The sequence below is a fragment of the Cyclospora cayetanensis genome, unplaced genomic scaffold, assembly GCF_002999335.1.
Source record: "Cyclospora cayetanensis isolate NF1_C8 unplaced genomic scaffold, CcayRef3 CcayRef3_contig_185, whole genome shotgun sequence".
In the NCBI taxonomy this organism is placed as follows: Eukaryota; Apicomplexa; class Conoidasida; order Eucoccidiorida; family Eimeriidae; genus Cyclospora; species Cyclospora cayetanensis.
The window spans coordinates 62,322-80,122 of NW_020312131.1; the positions used below are offsets into that span (position 1 = coordinate 62,322).

Sequence of the window (17,801 nt, forward strand, 5' to 3'; positions counted from 1 at the left end):
TGGCAACAGCGGGAAGAGCAGCGCAAGCAGCAGCAGCAGCAGCAGCAACAGTGGCGGGGGGGGGAGCAACAGGCGCAGCAGCAGCAGCAGCACCTTCCCCGAGGGAGCTCCTCCCTTCTCGATCACCCGCCGTCCGTACAGTGCAAAGCTGCGCGCAGTGGGGAAGCTCAGGCAACGACGCCAAGTAGGTGCGTCGAAGGCACTGCAGCAGCAGCAGCCTCGGGGAGCGGAAGAAGCGCCGTGCTCCAGCAGCTGTGAATCGCGCGTCTCAGAATCTGAGGCAGAGGATGATCCAAGAGTCGCGCTCCTGGAGGCTGCTGCAGAGTTCTTAGGACTGAGGCGTGACGGCAAGCAGCAGAGCGGCATGTCGAGAAGCTGCGACGACGACAAGTGCAGGCGCATGCTTCGGGAACCTCTGACGGAGGAGGGGGTGTTGCAACTCGCGCAAGATCTCCTGGCGCCTATTAGCCGAGGCAGCCGCGAAAAGGTCACCGATCTCTGCAGAAGGCGCTCCCTCTCCCAAGAAAAAGGCTGCCGCTATGGGAGCTGCAAAGACAGCCGGCAAGCCGCCCTAGTCCTCTCCACGGAGCCGCTCATCACCAAATACAAAAAAGCGAGAAGTCTCGTCTGGGGGCGGGAGGAGGAAGCGGAGCTGCAACGTTTGACGCAGTTGCAGCAGCTAAGGCAGCCGCATTCGTGAGCAGGAGGCGACAAGGCTCCCTGCAACAGTGGAGCAGTGCGCCGTTGCTCTTCTTGTTGCTGCTGTCTCGCCGCTGCTCTTGCTGCACGGCATGAATAGTTGGGAAGAGGGGGAAAAGAGGAGGCTCTGCCCAGTGTTGATCTCGCTGTAGGAAGCGACGCGTAAAGGCTGCTGCCTCGTGGGTGGCAGTCGGAGTTGCAGGTGTAAAATGCGCTCGTGCCATGGGCTGTCCACTTGCGCGCAGTACATACTTCGCATCTATTCTACATTCATGACTTTTCTTTCTTTATCTCTCCAAAACACTGTCTCCAATAGCCAAGTTATACGCGGATGCGCCCTTCCTAAACAAATCCCCCAATTATTCAGTACAAGTATTCGGCAGCAGACGTGGTGGGGAGGAGGGGGAGGGGGAGGGGAGTATTCTGCAGTCCGTCTCGTTCTGAGAGGCTGACTAGGCGATTTTCCTGCGTAAAAGTCGCTCTTTCGTTGAAGCGACGGCAGCAGGCAGACCGCAGGCGTAAGACAGGGAGCCTGCGGCATGTGTCTTGCGAGGAGACTGCAGTGCCTGCGTTCCCTCTATTATGGAGGCACGTTCGCCAGATTACCAACTTCCATTCGTCTGTAGCCTCGACTGCCAAGCAAATACGGCTCCTGCCAACAAGTTCGAAGGAAGGCTCTTCGAAACAGCACATCGTGCCGCTAGGTGACAGTCATTACTACCTGCATAGCAATACGAACGGCTAGATCGGCTGCCGAGGGGTGGCTAACTAGCTAGCTAGCCAGCTAGCTAGGGAGGGAGGGCGGTGGAGTCTTTTGGCCACCCACGCGTCTCCCATCCACAACAGGACGCTTACACGAAAGCGTTCCCTAAAGAAGTGTGTGTTTCCCTTGCTACGGTTGTTGGTGTGACAGCAGAGAAAAGATATTCGCGACAGACACCACACTCGCAAAAGAAAGAAGGGCCCTCGTGTTTTTTCTCCCCTTTTCTTATTCTCCCTCTTTTTTGTTCTCCCTCTTTTTTTGTTCTCCCTCTATTTCTTTTACCCTGGTTCTCTCTGCCTTTCTCTCTCTCTCTCTCTATTCAGGAGGCAGCATTTTATGTCTCCTCATGGCGTCTTCCAGTTCCGAGAGACTCAAGCGTTCGCCTACAACGAGACAGCCACGGAGAGAGAGTGTGAAGACGAAACGCTAGAGGGAGGAGCCGTGGATTTGCTGTCACTGCCGCAGGGGGAGAGCAAGGCGAGGAATGTCGTCGTGGGGTGGAAGAGAGATGTCTAGCGAAATATTGCGGAGGCGAGCTACACAGGGAGCGAAACTTATAGCGCCTTACCTCCAACTTCGTCAAGCCCAACGATTGAATGTTGCGTCTGGCTATCTCGCACGAGTACTGCCTGCGGGAGGCAACCCAAGTTCAGAGCATGTTTTGCATGCAGCGTCTGGGGAGAAGAAAAGGGAACATGAAACTACGTCGAATTTGCTGCATATCCACCCTAAAGACGTAACAGCTTACCGTCGGCAGACACCAGATCTTCAGGCCTGATGCAACACACACCCTCGGCATATATAGCTACATATATATATATATATGTATATATGTATCGAGAACACCGTTGGTAGCTCCCCTCCCTCCCTCCTTCCTTCCCCCTTTTTAGGTTGCCTCGCATCGAGAGATAGCTGCCTCTCTAGTCTTTCGTGCTACGCAGACGGCAGCAGCACACCTTCCAGCGAGCGGAGACGCGAGAAAGGCAATTAAAGAGAGAGTCTCTGGAAGCGTCTGCGCAGCACCGAGGCGTTTCTCCCTCCCTTTCTCCAACAGATACTTTTCTAGAGTCTCTAGGTACACGGAAGTGGCAGCTCACGATCCGTGAGGAAAGGGGCCTTCTCCGCGTTGATAGCGCAAACTCTGATGGACAGATGTTTGCGACTGAAGTCTCGCCACAGAGCCAACACCTGTTCGTGCAGCTTAAAAGAGGGCCGGTAAAATAGCAACACCTATGCGCACAGCGAACAGCGGCATCCCTCCTACACAGCCGCGTTTTGCGGGGGCAAGACGCCTGCACGCCTCTAAGACGGGAGAGAGCAGTCTCGTGTGTGACAGACTGAGAGACGGGCAGTGCTACTCGACGACGATAACAACAACTAGAACACTGCAGCACATGCACGTGGAGAGGGGCTGGTTCGGCGTGGGGTGGTTCGGAAGGCGTACGACAAGCTTAGTCTTCTTAGCCAGCGAAAAAAACTCCTTTTCGTCATGGAGCTCAGTAACAGTCCCGTGACCATCCTGTAGGTGTTGCATCTGCTCCTGCATTTGCTTCCTCCTTTGCTGCCGAAGTCGCTCTAATTCCTCGTCATCAAAATCGCGTGGGTGCTGTTGTTGCTGCCGATGCTGCTCTTCAATGGCTGCATCGAGGGCAGCCTCCTTTTCCTGGAGAGCCCGCAGCACTTGTTCCTCCACCTTCTTCTCTATCAGAGAAGTGCCGGACTGCCTGTTGGTGGCCATTGCTCAAACGTGGCGAAACTTTTTAAAAAAAAGAAACTGAGTGCGTTGAGAGCTTTGCCACAGTGCCTTTTTGCAGAGGCCGTCTGTATATGCCCCTGAACAGAGTCTATCGGTTTCTAAGACCGATGGGCTGCTTCTGTGCGTGTGTCTATGTGTGCGCGTGCTGCTTGACGGTGAGACTCCGCAAGTTGCGTCTGCAGGTGCCACTGCGCCTTCTGCCGCCGATGCGGTGTCTTCTCGGGAAGCCCAAGAGACACACAGAGACACAAACACGGGTATACGAGTCCGCGCACACACACAGACAGACACAGACACAGACGCTCTCTCTCTCCCACTCACTAAATGCAGGTAGGAAGAAGCAGGGAGGACGGGCAAGGAGGAGTGGCACCTAGGCGCGCCGCTTTTGAGTTTGTGATGAGCAGAAATAAATATTTCCCTGTTATTTTGATACTCGCAAGATTTTTGTGGAACACAAGGAGTCCTTTTTCTGCACCTGCGCGCGCAGTTGCAGCTTTGTGGTGGTTGTACACTGCAGCGAGCCGCAAGGGCGCCAGAACGCCACCGATGACACCGCACGAGCGCTTTCTCTCTCTAAGGATTGCAATTGCTACAGATCAACCATTTAGACATGCAGGACGCTCCTGTGTCTTCCCAAATTGACATTGGAGGCCGCTGCCGCTTGAGCAGCAGCAGCAGCAGCAGCAGCAGCAGCCACGCTGCATGCAACACGGCGCAGAGCAAAAGCGGCAGCCCCCCTGCTTGGGAGCTCGTCGGAAAGTCAGCGCAGCCACGGATGGCGAGGGCGCGTGCATGCATGCAGCAGAAAAACAGTTTCTTTGGCATTGATCGCTGCAGGAGAGTCTCTGGTCAAGGGAAACGCGACCTCTTCCAGCCGCAGCCGCAGCAACTGCCCTGAATCGCGCCTGTTTAGCGCAGCAACTCCCCCAATACCTCAAAGGCTCTTCGTTTCAGGAGCTTCGCGTGCATGAGCGCTCTGATTCTCGCAGGATCGTCGCTGCTGCTGCTGCTCTCTCAGGTGAGAGGCGTGTTTACGCATCCCCCACGAGAGCCATCCGCAGTTATCTCTGGCGCCGAGGGGGCCCACTCCCGCTTACGGCTGTCTGGCCGTTATCACAGCGTTAGGGGAGAAGAGGCTGTTGCTGTTGCAGCAGCGCATGCGCTGCTGCTGCTGCTGCTGCTCAAGCGCATGAAGGTTGAACGGCGACCTAGAGAATTCTCAGTAGCCTTAGGAGCAGAAAGAGGGCGGGATTTATATATATCTACAAATATATGTATACATATATATATAAAGAAGGGCTTTTTTCCCTCTCTCTCTCTCTGCTATTGCCGCTGCCTGCTGCTGCGTCTTTGTTTCTCTCCCTGTTTGTCTGTCTTCCTTCCTTCCCACCACGCAGCATCCCCCAACACAGCAGGGAGGGGCACTGTGTAGCTGCTACCCCCTCCACACAGTGCACTCCCTGCTCCCCCCCAAGCAAGCTCCCTACGGCTGTGCAGTGTATTCGTCTTGCGCGATGCCAGGCTCATGCGAAAGGGGAGAAGGGCGGAGGGAAGGGTCGAGGGGAGGCTTTTCTCATTGATTTGCTGCCTTTTAGGGACGAACGGGGGGGGAGGGGGGAAGGGAACTGCATAGACAAGCCGAATTTGAGGCTTCTCGCGTTGAGCGCCCATTCCGAGAGGCGTTGAGGAGTCTTCTGTTTTTTCTCTCGCCAGCTGTCTCTCGGAGAATGGCTCGCGCTGCCTGAAGACGCATGCGCATGCGCATGCGCATGCGTCTTCAGGCGCTGAACATGAGCGACACTTGCCTCTTCCGCTTTCCCTGTTTCTCTTGCTGATACAAGGGCTTCGTCCGTGCATGCGTATGTATGTGTCTATTTCCTCTGGCACCGTGAATCCTCCTCAACAGCGCAGCGGAATGCACTCCTAGTTAAAACTTCCTGCAGGTTTTGCCTGCGTCTGAGCTGCAGGATGTCGTTGGTGTGCGCGATTACTGGAGAGGTGCCAGAGGAGGCTGTCTTCTGCCCCACAACAAATTTAATTTATGAAAAGCGCCTCATTCAAAAACACCTCGCCGCAAATGGCAAATGCCCAGTCACCGGCCTGCAACTGCAAACGCAGGATCTCATCGAAATCAAAAGTATTCTTATTGCACTGCAGTCTGCTGTTGTTTGCTGTCTGCTGTTGTTTGCTGTTGTTTTTGCTGTTGTTTTTGTTGTTGTTTGCTGTTGTTGTTTGCTGTTGTTGTTTGCTGTTGTTTTTTTGCTGTTGTTTTGTTGTTGTTTTTTTGCTGTTGTTTATTGCTGTTTGCTGTTGTTTATTGCTGTTTATTGTTGTTTGCTGTTGTTTGTTATTGTTTGTTGTTGTTTATTGTTTCTTGCTGTCGTTTGCTCTTTGCTGTTGTTTTTTTGCTGTTGTTTGTCGTTGTTTGCTGTTGTTTGTTGTTGTTTATTGTTGTTTGCTGTTGTTTTTGTTGGTGTTTGCTGTTGTTTTTGTTGTTGTTTGCTGTTGTTTTTTTGCTGTTGTTTTTGTTGTTTTTCTGCTGTTGTTTTTTTGCTGTTGTTTATTGTTGTTTATTGTTGTTTATTGTTGTTTGCTGTTGTTTGCTGTTGTTTGCTGTTGTTTATTGTTTGCTGTTGTTTGCTGTTGTTTGTTGTTGTTTGCTGTTGTTTTTGTTGTTGTTTGCTGTCGTTTTTTTGCTGTTGCTTTTTGCTGTTGTTTGCTATTAGCTGCCTCAGTTTTTTCCGTGCGAGTTTTATTGCCGGGCGAAGGAGATCCTTGACACTGCCACCGTTTCTGGTGCTGCTACTGTTGCTGTTGCTGCTATTCTTGCTGTTGTTTTTGCTGCAGCAAATCCGACAATTAAGCCTCGACCTCTCTCTGCGTCCTCTATCCCTGGTCTCTTAAGCTGTCTCCAAACGGAATGGGATGCTCTCATGTCTGAGGCTTTCTCTCTCAAGACACATCTCGAGCAGGTTTGCTATTGTTGTAGCTGGTGTTGTTCATGCAGTCTTTGTTGTTGTTGATGTAGCTCCTGTTGTAGCTGCTCTTGTTGGTGCAGTTCCCCTCTTGTTGTAGCTGCTCTTGTTGGTGCAGTTCCCCTCTTGTTGTGGCTTCTCTTGTTCATGCTGCTCCCCTCTTGTTGTAGCTGCTCTTGTTCATGCTGCTCCCCTCTTGTTGTGGCTTCTCTTGTTCATGCTGCTCCCCTCTTGTTGTAGCTGCTCTTGTTCATGCTGCTCCCCTCTTGTTGTAGCTGCTCTTGTTGGTGCAGTTCCCCTCTTGTTGTAGCTGCTCTTGATGATGCAGTTCCCCTCTTGTTGTAGCTGCTCTTGTTGGTGCAGTTCCCCTCTTGTTGTAGCTGCTCTTGTTGGTGCAGTTCCCCTCTTGTTGTAGCTGCTCTTGTTGGTGCAGTTCCCCTCTTGTTGTAGCTTCTCTTGTTCATGCTGCTCCCCTCTTGTTGTAGCAGCGCGCTGTCTTAGAGCATGTTATGCATGGGGGAACTTTCTCTCTGTCTCTGTATGTGTTCATGTGTGTGTGTGCGATGGTTGGTGGTGTCTTGCCACAGGTCAGGAAGCAGCTGGCGCATGCTCTGTATCAACAAGATGCGGCAACGCGTGTCATTGCAAGACTTTTGAAGGAGAGGGATGCAGCGCAGCAACAGCTGCAGCAGCAGCAGCAGCTTGTGCTGCAGCTGCAGCGCTCTGCCGCAGCTGCTGACGCTGCTGTAGATGCGGATATGGGTAGGCAGTCTAAGACCACGCTGTCTTGGTGTCTGTCTCTCTCTCTCTGTCTCTGAAAGAGGCTTTCTCCCCGATGCGTTTTCTTCTGTCGCCTATTAAATGGGTATACCGTGCTTGCAATCCCATAAGTGTATTTTGCATTCTCAAGCGGGAGGCTAGCCACGCAGTAGGCGTGCGAGACACGTATGCATTGGCTGTGGGGTGTTGCCTTTGAGAGCTTCTACTAAGAAGCATAGGGGGGTCTGTGGGGCGATGTGTGTGCAATTTGTGCGGGATGTATATATATATATATATAGGTAGATAGATATATATATATATATGTATATGTATATATATATGTATTTATGTATATGTATGTATACATGTATCTGTATATATATGTATCTGTATATATATGTATCTGTATATATGTGTATATGTATACATACATATATTATCTATATATATGTATATATATTATCTATATATATGTATATATATTATCTATATATATGTATAGATATTATCTATATATACATATATATATTATCTATATATATGTATATATATTATCTATATATACATATATATATATTATATATATATATGTATATATATATTATCTACATATATGTATATATATTATCTATATATACATATATATATATATATATATTATCTATATATATATATATATATTATCTACATATATGTATATATATTATCTATATATATGTATATATATTATCTATATATATGTATATATATTATCTATATATATGTATATATATTATCTATATATATGTATATATATTATCTATATGTATGTATATTATCTATATATATGTATATATATTATCTATATATATGTATATATATATATTATCTACATATATGTATATATATTATCTATATATATATGTATATATTTATTATCTATATATATATATATTATCTACATATATGTATGTATGTATATATCAGGAATAAAGGAGGAGCTTTTGGAAGAAATGCAAGCCTTGGCGCGGCAGCTGCTCACGCAGCGAAAGAAGAGGAAGCCAGTTGGCTTCTTTTCGCATGCGTCTCTCGCTTCTAAATTGAGCTGCTCATTGACTCTGCCTCTGCACTCCGCCTCAGCTCGTGGGGTTTTTCGTGTGACGGCAGACACCAATGCGGCTCGCCTTGCTGCCGTCTTCAGCGGCAACAGCAGCGGAGATGGGGGCAATTCTGCAAGGCATGGGGAGGCGCAGCTCAAGAAGGGCGAAGTTATTACCGTCTCGTCCGGTGCAGACGGTGCTATTGTCTTCTTTGACTTGCAGAAACAGAAGCAGCTCGAAAAGCTTCAGGCTCACGCGAAGCCTTGCAGAGACTTCCTGCTGCATTCGCAGGAGCCTGTCCTTGTCACCGCTTCCGATGACAAGACTTGCAAGTAAGAAGAGGCTTGGGGGCATGATTTTTTTGAAGCAAGAAAAGGGAAAGGAGACGGCGGAGGCGAGGGGAGATGGGGGTTCATCGTGTGTGACACCAGTTCTTGATACGCGCGATAAAAGCACAAGAAGGCTTGTCTTGAGTGGCTGCTGAATGCGAGAGAGGCTGTGCTTTTGGAGACGAGAAGACGCGAAATAACACGTCTTCTTCCGGGGGAGGGGAGAAAGCGCCGCTTTACGGCGCAAACCGGACAGGAAGGCAGAGAGAAAGAAAGAGAAAGATTTACACACCCACATACACACATACAGAGAGAGGAGACAGAAAAAGTAGCCTCTCTCTTCCTGTGGTTGTTGTGCTCCCCAGCAAGAAGGCTGGAGACAGCTTCGAAAGGAGACACATGCGAAACCTGCGTTACGTGTGCTGCCTTCGCTGCAGAATATGGCGTGGCTCTCTCGACTTCAGCAGCTCGTACAGCAATGCCGTTACCTTCAGGAGACAGCGTGGGGAGGTGTGTGCACTGGCGCTGCATCCGCTAGGAGACTACTTTGCCTCCGTAGCCTCCGACAGAACGTGGGCGTTCATCAATATTCAAGAAGGGCGGTACTTGAGGGTCCATAAAGACCTTGCTTGCCAGGTAAAAATTCTAAAAATCGATATTTTGCGAGCCTTTTTGTGCAATGGCGCCTTCCTGCATGCCTGCGTATATCGCCCCTTGCGGCTTCGCCGATTCCTTAGGCCGCTCTCTTTATGCCCTCTCTTGATCTGTCATGCATTCGTTTTCTTTACACGTGATGTAATTGTTTGTATTTCCATCTATATGTGTATATATATACATATATACATATACATATATATATCTGTCCACGTATCTATCAAGGGACCTTTCTAAAAGTGTCATTTGCGTGCCTACAAAAAATTTTTTTTCCATAGCTGAATCAACGTTCGCATTTGTTTAGATATGTGTAGAGATATATATGTATATGAGTACATAAATACTTACTAGATATCTCTGCGTAATATGCATGTTGGGCATGTCTGTATAGCTGCGGGGGGGGGGGTGGAGGGGACTCACACACACAACCTTCAGCTACTGCCTGTCGACGTCTGTGTGTCTCTCGTACGATGGCTGTGTCTGCAGCGTATTTGTGAAGTTTCGCTGTGTCTCGTTAATCTCTCCAGTATGCGTGTGTGTGTATGTCGTTTTCAAGAGGATGCTGCATGCTGTTTCCTAGGGTGTTGTTGTGTGTTGTTGCATGCGCATGCATGCGTCTTGGCTGCCTGCGGATGTTGGCTTCTGTGCGCTGCAGTACACTGCTGTCGGCTTCCATCCTGATGGAATGATTCTTGGTGCTGGTGGAGCAGATGGTAGCGTCTACATATGGGATATGAAGGCACAGGAGCAGCGAGCCGCGTTGCAGGGGCATCCTGCCAAGATCAGCAAGCTTGCTTTCTCTGAGAACGGCTACTATCTTGCGACAGCGAGCTTCGACGGCTCGGTAAGCCGCGCGGCTCCCACGTCCAGGAGCAGGAAGAAGGGAAGGGAAGGGAAGGGAAGAGGGGGAGGGAAAAAAACGGAGGAAAGAAATGTTTTTCCGAGTTGTGAGGTGCCCTCATCGCATCATGCGCTTCACGCTTTTAAGAAGCGAGGCTCTCTTTGGCATACTTGCATGCATGCGTGCTTGCCAGCGTAGACCTTCTTTAATATCTCTATATATGTACATAAATATATGTTAATATATACGAATATGTATACATATACATATATATGAATATAAATATATATAAATACATAAATGTACATGAATATATATGAATATTTATATATATTCATATTCATGTATATATGTATGTATATATAGGTATGTATTTATAGAACACGTGGACCGTCTTTAATATCTATGTCTGTATATATCTATATATGTACATAAATGTATATATATGAATAAGTATGTAATTACAGAATACGTGGACCGTCCTCAATATATATACATATATATATAGGTATGTATGTATTTATAGAACACGTTTGTCCATTGGTATGCGGTGCTTTGTTTGGATGTTCTCTTTAGGTTCGTTTATGGGATTTAAGGAAGTCGGCAGCCTTTCAGACATTGCAGATCGGCGCTGAGGGGACGAAGGACGCAGTGACGTCTGCTGTTTTCGATCATTCTGGGCTGTTTGTTGCCGCTTGCGTTTCTACGGGAGTTGTGCAGCTCTACAATTTTGAGAGCAGAGCACATGCGTCTTCAGTGGCATCCTTGCAAGGTCACACAGACGCCGTCATGGACTGCACGTGAGCGCTTGTTGCCACACCTTTGCAAAAAGAGCAGATAAACACTTCTTAAGCGGTGCTTTGCGCATGCTGCCTGCGGCAGGGGCGGCTTGTGGAATGGTGTGCGTGCTGTAGACTTCCCCAGAGAGAGGCACCGCGTCTGTCTCCCCTGCTAGTTTTTGTTCGATTTCTTGAATAGACTTAGATACACGTATTACAGTGGCAAAGCTTCGCGTGTGTATGGGTCTGTAGGTATATGTGTAGGGATGGGTATGTATATCAGTATGTATGTTGCATACGTATATGTATGTGTGTATGTTGTATTTGTGTATGTATGTGTGTGTATGTATATCTGTATGTTGTATATGTGTATGTGTATGTATATATATATGTACATAAATATATATATTTTATACATTTATTTGGCTGCGTGGGCACAGGTTCGTCGAGGGGCAGCAGATGCTCCTTACCGCGTCTATGGACAAAACTGTGAAGGTTTGGGAGCTGAAGCAAGATGCCTAAGTGAAGCAGATGGTGTGTCGTATGTGCGAAAGCATGCAGGCAGGCAGGCAGGCCCGCCTGCATGCATGCGTGCATGCACACTCTGGCGCTTTTTGCGCCCCCCTCTAGTGGTGGCATGCAAGATGTCTCTGCATGCATGCCGCCGCCTGCATGCAGAGACATCTTTGCATGCGTGTTGCACGATCACTGGGAAGAAGGTAGGAGCGCGATCACTCAGACTCAGCTTTGCCTGGCTCGGCTCGGCACAGAGACATCGAGAAGAGTTTAAACGCCACATTTTGCGCTGCAACGGTGCTGCTCGTATCTATGGGAAGGATAAGGGTGTGTGTGTGTCTCTACGGCGGGCAGCAGCAGCCTGCCGACGGCAGGTGACGTGCCAAAGCAACTTTTAGGGGTAGGTCTTGTCTCTCGCTGCGCATGCAGCAAGAGGACTGCTTCGTGGGATATACCCCCCTTCTGCAGCAGTAAGGAGGCCTTTAGCTTCTGAGCGCCTTACGGCAGTAGTAGGCGCAATTTTCGACATGCGCCTTTTTCCGCGCTGGCGCTTTGTTTCGAGGGGAATAATAGCCTGAAAGACATCAGGGTACGGGGGGTTGCGGTGCTCTCGTGGAGTCGTGTTTCTCGGGGTGGGTCAGGGAGGGAGAAATTCAGAGAGAGAGAGAGACAGAGCGGCCAGGAAGAGTAGCAGAGAGGTAGAGAGGAGGCTGACAGACAGACAACGGAAGGCGGCAAAGTTAGGGGAGTAGCAAGAATTGCGTGAGGGGAGAAACAGCTCCCGAATTGGTGCCCCGAAGAGGGGGTGTTGATAGAGGGTGGGGTGTTGATAAAGGGTGGGGTGGCGGCACAGGAGTCACGAAGACGAGTTGAGAAAGGGAGGGGGAGATTGAGAGACACAGTGCACTGCATCAAAGGCGCAACGCACTGAAATACTGACTAAATTATCTCAAAGGGCAGAGAGAGAGAGTGAAAGGAGGGCTTCTTGAAGGAAAGGCTAGGGAAAAGATGTCTGTAAATGTTGACACCGCGTCTCTGTGTCCACCTTAAACATATCGCTCATTTGAACCTCGCAGTGTTGACGGCTCCTTCGCTCTGGGCTAGGCTCAGAGATAAGTGTGATCAGGGATTCTTTCTCTCTGTTGCTTTCTGTCTGTGTGTGTGTGTCTGTCTGTCTGTGTCTGTCTGTCTGTGTCTGTGTGTCTGTCTGTGTGTGTGTCTGTGTGTGTGTGTGTGTCTGTCTGTCTGTCTGTGTGTGTGTGTGTCTGTCTGTCTGTGTGTCTGTTTGTGTGTTTGCCTTTGGCACGGCGTTCTTCTAAAACACACATGCTTTTGACTGCTGATGGCCTCTCTTACTCCCCTCACGTGGTGTGCATGCTTTACGTTGCATTAACTATAAACCACCTGGTCTTGGCTCCCCCCCTCCCACTGCACCCGTTTCCCTTTTTCGCTAAAATGAATTATTACTACGACTTGCTGCGCGCCGTAGAGTGTGCAAGAGTCAAAAATGATTTTGCGTGTAAGGAGTTTGCGAACACCGCGTTTTGCTGTTACACTTTATTGACGTCTTTTGGCTCGTTCTTGCGTGTCTGTGTATTCCTTCATGCCACATCTAAATGCCGAAGCGCCTTCAGTAAATTCATCCCTTATGAAGAGTAGAGGCCCCATGCGCGGAGCTAACAGCAGCGCTTCCCTTGCTGCATCGAGCTGCTGCTGATGAAGTGTCGGAGGCTTCTCCTGCTGCTGTTGCTGCTCCAGCTGTTGCTGCTCCAGCTGTTGCTGCTGCTGCGGCAGCAAGTAATCAAGCGACAGCAGATCTTCCACGATCCACTGCCACGCGGGAGGCTGCGCTGGCAGCAGAGACGCTGCCTGCAGCACTTGCACCGCAAACTCCGCTGCCGAGAGGTATCTGCTGCAGCTTGTGCTGCGAGGCTTGCAGCAGCTGCTGCCTTTGCAGCTGAGATGCGTGATAGCCTTGGCGTATTCTGCCTGCGCCTCGTCAAGCGATTCGCACATGCGATCTAGCTCCTGAACGGCCTCGAAGCGGCGAGAAGGCAATTGCAGCTGCTGCTGCTGATCCTGCTGCTTTCTAAGCGGCTCAGTCGGTAAGCCAGTGATGCTCTCTCTAAGCTCCTTCAATCGCTGCAGCAGCACCTCGCCAGCAGCGTGGCGTACAGACAGGAGAAGCACATAGCCAGTCTCTTCAACACCCCGAACAAGGCCCCACCTGCGCATGCAGCTAACTGCGGCAGAATACAGCGAGGAAACGCGGGAAGACGCGAAGCACAGGCTGCTCTCGCCGCTTCTCGCTTCTGCATCCGCGGCACTTCCTTCGCTGCTGTTGTTGCTGCTGTCGCTGCTGCTGTTGCTGCTGCTGCTGTTGTGAAGAGCGCGGTTAAGAGTCTCTTGTATGCGATGACGGACTGCAGCCGTGCAGCGCAGTCTGCGAGCCGCCACTAAGTCATATCTGTCTGTGGCTAGTTTTTCCGCATACGGAGTGCAGACAAGACCGCCCTTGGGGTGTACAGACACCACGAAGCGTCGCCCTTGCTGCTGCAGAAGGAAGGCGACTTCGTCAAAAGGCTGCGCCCTGCGCAGCCGCTGCATGCGGAGCGCGAGTGCGGCGAAGGGGGAGAGCGTCTTGAGATCTCGCCGCAGAAACAAGAGATCACCTGAATCCAGACTGCATTCGATGAAGTAGTCTGTTGCCCATCCCCAAAGCTTCCCGTAGAAGGATCCTGCTTGTGCAGCGTGTCTACCGGCGGCGTCCTCTGAACCTTCTGCAGATGCTCCTTCGAACTGACGCCGCAGCTCTGGCAGCTCGTGGTTCAGAATGCGACGTCTGCGGCACTCCCAGAAGATGCCATACGCAGAACAAGCACTCAAAAAGACTTTTGCAGCAATCCCCACGCCGCTGCTGCTGTGCCGCTCGCTGCTGCTGCTGCTTGCGCAAGCCTCAGGTCGATGTTGCTGCTGCGAGAAGGATCGCCGCTGCTCAGCCTGCGAAAGCAGCTGCAGCCTCCTCAATGAGGGACCCCTCTGCAGCCGAAGCGGCAGGAAGACGCGGCTGCACAACACCCCCCGCATTGCTGAGAGGCAGCTGCGATGTGCAGCTGCAGCCGTGGCAGATATCGGAGAGCTCCTGCATGCGCGGCTTCAAAAACTGCGCGGCATCCTCGCCAGTCTGCCTCTTCAGAATCCAGAAACAAAGTCCACACTCGCGTATCGCATGTGCACACTAAAGGATTGCCTACAAGTATATGTGCATGCCTACGCGTAAATGCATATGCGTAAATGCATGCATGCAGCAGTGATGCTGTCGAAAAAAGCAGCGGCGGCAGCGGCGAGAAGGGGGGCTGGGGCTGGGGGCCCCCCCCTCCCCCGCATGCAGTCAGAGAGAGGGGGGCCCCTCTTGAGTCTGCGGCGGGAATCTTCCTTTTCTACTGCCCTTCCGTGGCTGCTGCCTCTTCGATTTCCGACTTCGCGTTGTATTTATTTATGAATTGTTTTTCAGCAGCATAAACCAGAAGGTATTACTGCACAAAGCTTTCGATCGGCTCGACTCGAGGCAGCAGGAGCACACAAACCACCGCCAGAGAGGCCCCACACGGACAGACACTGCGCTGACGGCGGCTAATGCCTTGTTGAGACAAATTCAGCTTTCTGGAGGTTCTCTTCTTTCAGACACGTTCAGGCTTTAAAGGCTGCAGTTTGAGCAAGCAGGCAGAACCTCCCGAGCGCTTCGACAGTCTCCCTGCCGCACGGTACCGCCGCGGCTCCTTCTAAGCCTCTGCAGAGCAACGTGAAGGCATTTCATTTTTTCGAGCCATTGCAGCTTTTCTCGAGCCACTGCCGCAATACAATGACAGCCAACGCCCCCTTGGCCGTCGATATCGCCAGTCTGTAAGCGTTGGGGGATTCGAGAGGCGTCTTCTGCTTTAGCACTAACGCTGGAGGGGGGCGAGGAGAGGCTTCAGATGCCTTCCTTCCTCTAAACTTGCAGACAGACTTACAGACAAACACACAGCGAGGCAGATACACGGGCATGCAGACCGACAGGCAAATGCATGTACACACATTAATATGCAGATACAGATACAGATAAAAATTCGCAGACACCTCGAGACGAACCTTCCTTCAGAGGAATTCCTCGCACACCGCGTGGCTGCACGCGCTGCTTGTAGTAGCGTTCCAGCTGTGCCCGGTGCTTTTGCGCGAAATCAGATGCAGAGTGTCGTGCTGTGAGTTGGCTGCTGCTGTTGCAGCGGTCGAGTCCTTCCAGAGGCACCCACGGAAGCAGACGGATTGACGTATCATCTGCATCATCTCATCGCTACCGACATATCTCCTCTCGAGATTTCCACAGAGTAAGCATTTTCAAGGCAGGACCTTATGGCATGCAGGTGCCGCAGGAATTTTGGTTTTTGGTCGGGCTTGCGGCCCCTGGTGTATGTACGTCTCTGTGAGTGTGTGGATCTCGATTTTGTCTGTGTGTGTGTGTGTGTCTTTATGTATGTTGCAGTCTGGAGGAAAACACGCAGCGCTGTGCGGAGCTGTTCGTGCGGAAGCTCTTTTCTTTGCCGCGGGAGGCATCAGATGACGGCATTTTTGTCTACCTGCCCCCCCTACCCAAGATTGACACTCTGCGCTTTCCTCGAACTCTAAAGGTAGGTAGGAGGCACAGTGGAAGGGCTGGCCTTCTACTTGCGCAGATCGTGGCAGCAGCGGATTTTTCGCATATATATGTATATATATATACATATATACATATATATGTATATATATTATCGGTGAATCGCGTTTCCTTCAAATCGGGTATTCGTAGGCTGTCGGGCTGCATGCGTGTTGATGATATCGGCGCTTTAGCTCTCCTGAGGTCATGTTTAGGGCGTGCTGTAAGAATATCTGTCTGCCTGTCTAACTGTCGAGCTGCCTGCCTGTCTAGCTGGCTAGGTGCCTGCCTGCCTGTCTGCCTGCCTGCGCTGGAGGGTGTAAGAGTAGCTGCTTTTTCGAGCGGGGATGCCGCATTGTTGTGGAGTGAATACATGTATATAGATATATACATCTATGTATAATGTATTCTTCCACGTGCAGGCAGGAGGTGCTTTCGCCGACTCGTGGTGCTTCGCGTGATGCGCATGCGTGTGCTGCGGCTGCAGCTTCCGTCTTCGCGCCCGTTGACGCGTTGGGAAGCTTTTGCCAAGGCGAAAGGCATTGAAAAGCGGAAGCGATCTCGTCTGGTGTGGAGTGAAGAAGTGAAAGACTGGGTACCTCGTTGGGGACCACGTGGCCTTAAGGCTATTCAGAGACAGGCGCAGGGTGTGCTTGAGGAGAAAGGCGCCGTAACATTGCACAGCAGAACCGCCAAGACTAAGGATGCGTCAGCAGGGGCAGCCGCTGGGGGGAAGAAGCGGAAGCGGGTAGCCTCTGCGGATGCTGCTGCTGCTGCTGCTGCCGCGGGAGTGGTGGAAGACCCCTTCAAGAAGGAGAAACAGCAACGCGAGCTGCAAAAGGCGAAGCAGAAGTTGCGGGAAGTGCGGAACGCAGCGGAGGCTCAAGCAGGGAGGGGAGCCGCGCGAGCCGTCCTAAAGGGCGGCTCTGGCAGTGCACGTTTACCCCCTGGCGTGCCCTTGCTGTCTTCTACGCAAAAGAAGCACAGAAACAAGAGCAAAGAAGAACTCAAAGAACTGCTGCACCGGTGAGAGCCGTCGGGCGATCGATCCTCCTGTCTTTGTAGTGGCGTAATAGTAATAACAATAATAATAGTACTAGTATGATTATAATTATCATGAGGAAAAGACGCGAAAGGAGGAGGAGAAGGGAATGAAGGAGCCTGCACACTGGAGCACTGGGGGGCTAGCTGGCTGTGTTGTCTGACAGAGCAGCACGAAAAAAACTCCCCTACTTACACTTTCTTGATGCATGCATGCCGCATAAAAGGGCCGCTGGAGTTTGCTCCCTAGGCTGCTAAGCAAGCGCTTCCCGCTTTCGCGCTGCCCCTGCATGCTTGTGCCCTTCCCCTCCCCCTCCAAAAAGGCTCTGTTCTGTGGAGGGCCCCTCGGTCGGTGTTGCGCCTTGAGGCCTTTTCGTGTTGTGCCTTGAGGCCTTTTCGTGTTGTGCCTAAAGGGCCTTTTCGTGTTGTGCCTTAAGGGCCTTTTCGTGTTGCGCCTTGAGGGCCTTCTCGTGTTGTGCCTTGAGGCCTTTTCGTGTTGCGCCTTGAGGCCTTTTCGTGTTGCGCCTTGAGGCCTTTTCGTGTTGTGCCTTGAGGCCTTTTCGTGTTGTGCCTTAAGGGCCTTTTCGTGTTGTGCCTCGAGGCCTTTCGTGTTGTGCCTTGAGGCCTTTTCGTGTTGTGCCTTGAGGCCTTTTCGTGTTGTGCCTTGAGGCCTTTTCGTGTTGTGCCTAAAGGGCCTTTTCGTGTTGTGCCTTAAGGGCCTTTTCGTGTTGCGCCTTGAGGGCCTTCTCGTGTTGTGCCATGAGGGCCTTTTCGTGTTGTGCCATGAGGGCCTTTTCGTGTTGTGCCTTGAGGCCTTTTCGTGTTGTGCCTCGAGGCCTTTCGTGTTGTGCCTTGAGGCCTTTTCGTGTTGTGCCTTGAGGCCTTTTCGTGTTGTGCCTTGAGGCCTTTTCGTGTTGTGCCTAAAGGGCCTTTTCGTG

General features: G+C 50.8%; 4 protein-coding genes across 4 annotated transcripts; 2 read left to right on the top strand and 2 right to left on the bottom strand.

The window, feature by feature from the left end:
• Positions 1–1,777: 1,777 nt before the first annotated feature.
• On the bottom strand, positions 1,778–3,200 carry LOC34620248 (thioredoxin domain-containing protein 9). The gene is made up of 5 exons (XM_026337477.1): positions 2,841–3,200; positions 2,560–2,662; positions 2,211–2,236; positions 2,031–2,091; positions 1,778–1,845 (listed from the first exon to the last, which is right to left on the bottom strand). Exons 1-5 carry the CDS (start codon positions 3,198–3,200, stop codon positions 1,778–1,780), a joined length of 618 nt encoding a protein of 205 aa, XP_026193262.1.
• Positions 3,201–5,186: 1,986 nt separating this feature from the next.
• LOC34623897 (pre-mRNA-processing factor 19) lies at positions 5,187–11,156 on the top strand. The gene is made up of 8 exons (XM_026337478.1): positions 5,187–5,355; positions 6,066–6,190; positions 6,781–6,955; positions 7,919–8,363; positions 8,798–8,996; positions 9,670–9,858; positions 10,432–10,655; positions 11,075–11,156. The coding sequence occupies exons 1-8, from the start codon at positions 5,187–5,189 to the stop codon at positions 11,154–11,156; spliced, it is 1,608 nt and encodes a 535-aa protein (XP_026193263.1).
• Positions 11,157–12,707: 1,551 nt separating this feature from the next.
• LOC113147313 lies at positions 12,708–14,087 on the bottom strand (the record flags this gene model as incomplete). The annotated part of the gene is made up of 2 exons (XM_026337467.1): positions 12,708–13,649; positions 13,944–14,087. Coding segments are annotated over 2 exons (1,086 nt in total), but the record flags the coding sequence as incomplete, so codon positions are not given.
• Positions 14,088–15,012: 925 nt separating this feature from the next.
• On the top strand, positions 15,013–16,852 carry LOC34622571 (ribosome biogenesis regulatory protein homolog). Its single transcript, XM_026337479.1, has 4 exons — positions 15,013–15,053; positions 15,416–15,517; positions 15,673–15,817; positions 16,310–16,852. The coding sequence occupies exons 1-4, from the start codon at positions 15,013–15,015 to the stop codon at positions 16,850–16,852; spliced, it is 831 nt and encodes a 276-aa protein (XP_026193264.1).
• Positions 16,853–17,801: the final 949 nt, after the last annotated feature.

Excerpts from the sequence above, each read along its gene's own strand:
- LOC34623897 (XM_026337478.1), top strand. The coding sequence starts at position 5,187 with ATGTCGTTGGTGTGCGCGATTACTGGAGAGGTGCCAGAGGAGGCTGTC. Across the intron at positions 5,356-6,065 it reads GGATCTCATCGAAATCAAAA|CAAATCCGACAATTAAGCCT; the intron begins GTATTCTTATTG and ends TTTTTGCTGCAG. Across the intron at positions 8,364-8,797 it reads TCCGATGACAAGACTTGCAA|AATATGGCGTGGCTCTCTCG; the intron begins GTAAGAAGAGGC and ends CCTTCGCTGCAG.
- LOC34620248 (XM_026337477.1), bottom strand. The coding sequence starts at position 3,200 with ATGGCCACCAACAGGCAGTCCGGCACTTCTCTGATAGAGAAGAAGGTG. Across the intron at positions 2,663-2,840 it reads GCATGTGCTGCAGTGTTCTA|CTGCACGAACAGGTGTTGGC; the intron begins GTTGTTGTTATC and ends CCCTCTTTTAAG. Across the intron at positions 2,092-2,210 it reads AGATCTGGTGTCTGCCGACG|GCAGTACTCGTGCGAGATAG; the intron begins GTAAGCTGTTAC and ends TGCCTCCCGCAG.
- LOC34622571 (XM_026337479.1), top strand. The coding sequence starts at position 15,013 with ATGACAGCCAACGCCCCCTTGGCCGTCGATATCGCCAGTCT. Across the intron at positions 15,054-15,415 it reads GCCGTCGATATCGCCAGTCT|CGGTCGAGTCCTTCCAGAGG; the intron begins GTAAGCGTTGGG and ends CTGCTGTTGCAG. Across the intron at positions 15,518-15,672 it reads CCTCTCGAGATTTCCACAGA|TCTGGAGGAAAACACGCAGC; the intron begins GTAAGCATTTTC and ends TGTATGTTGCAG.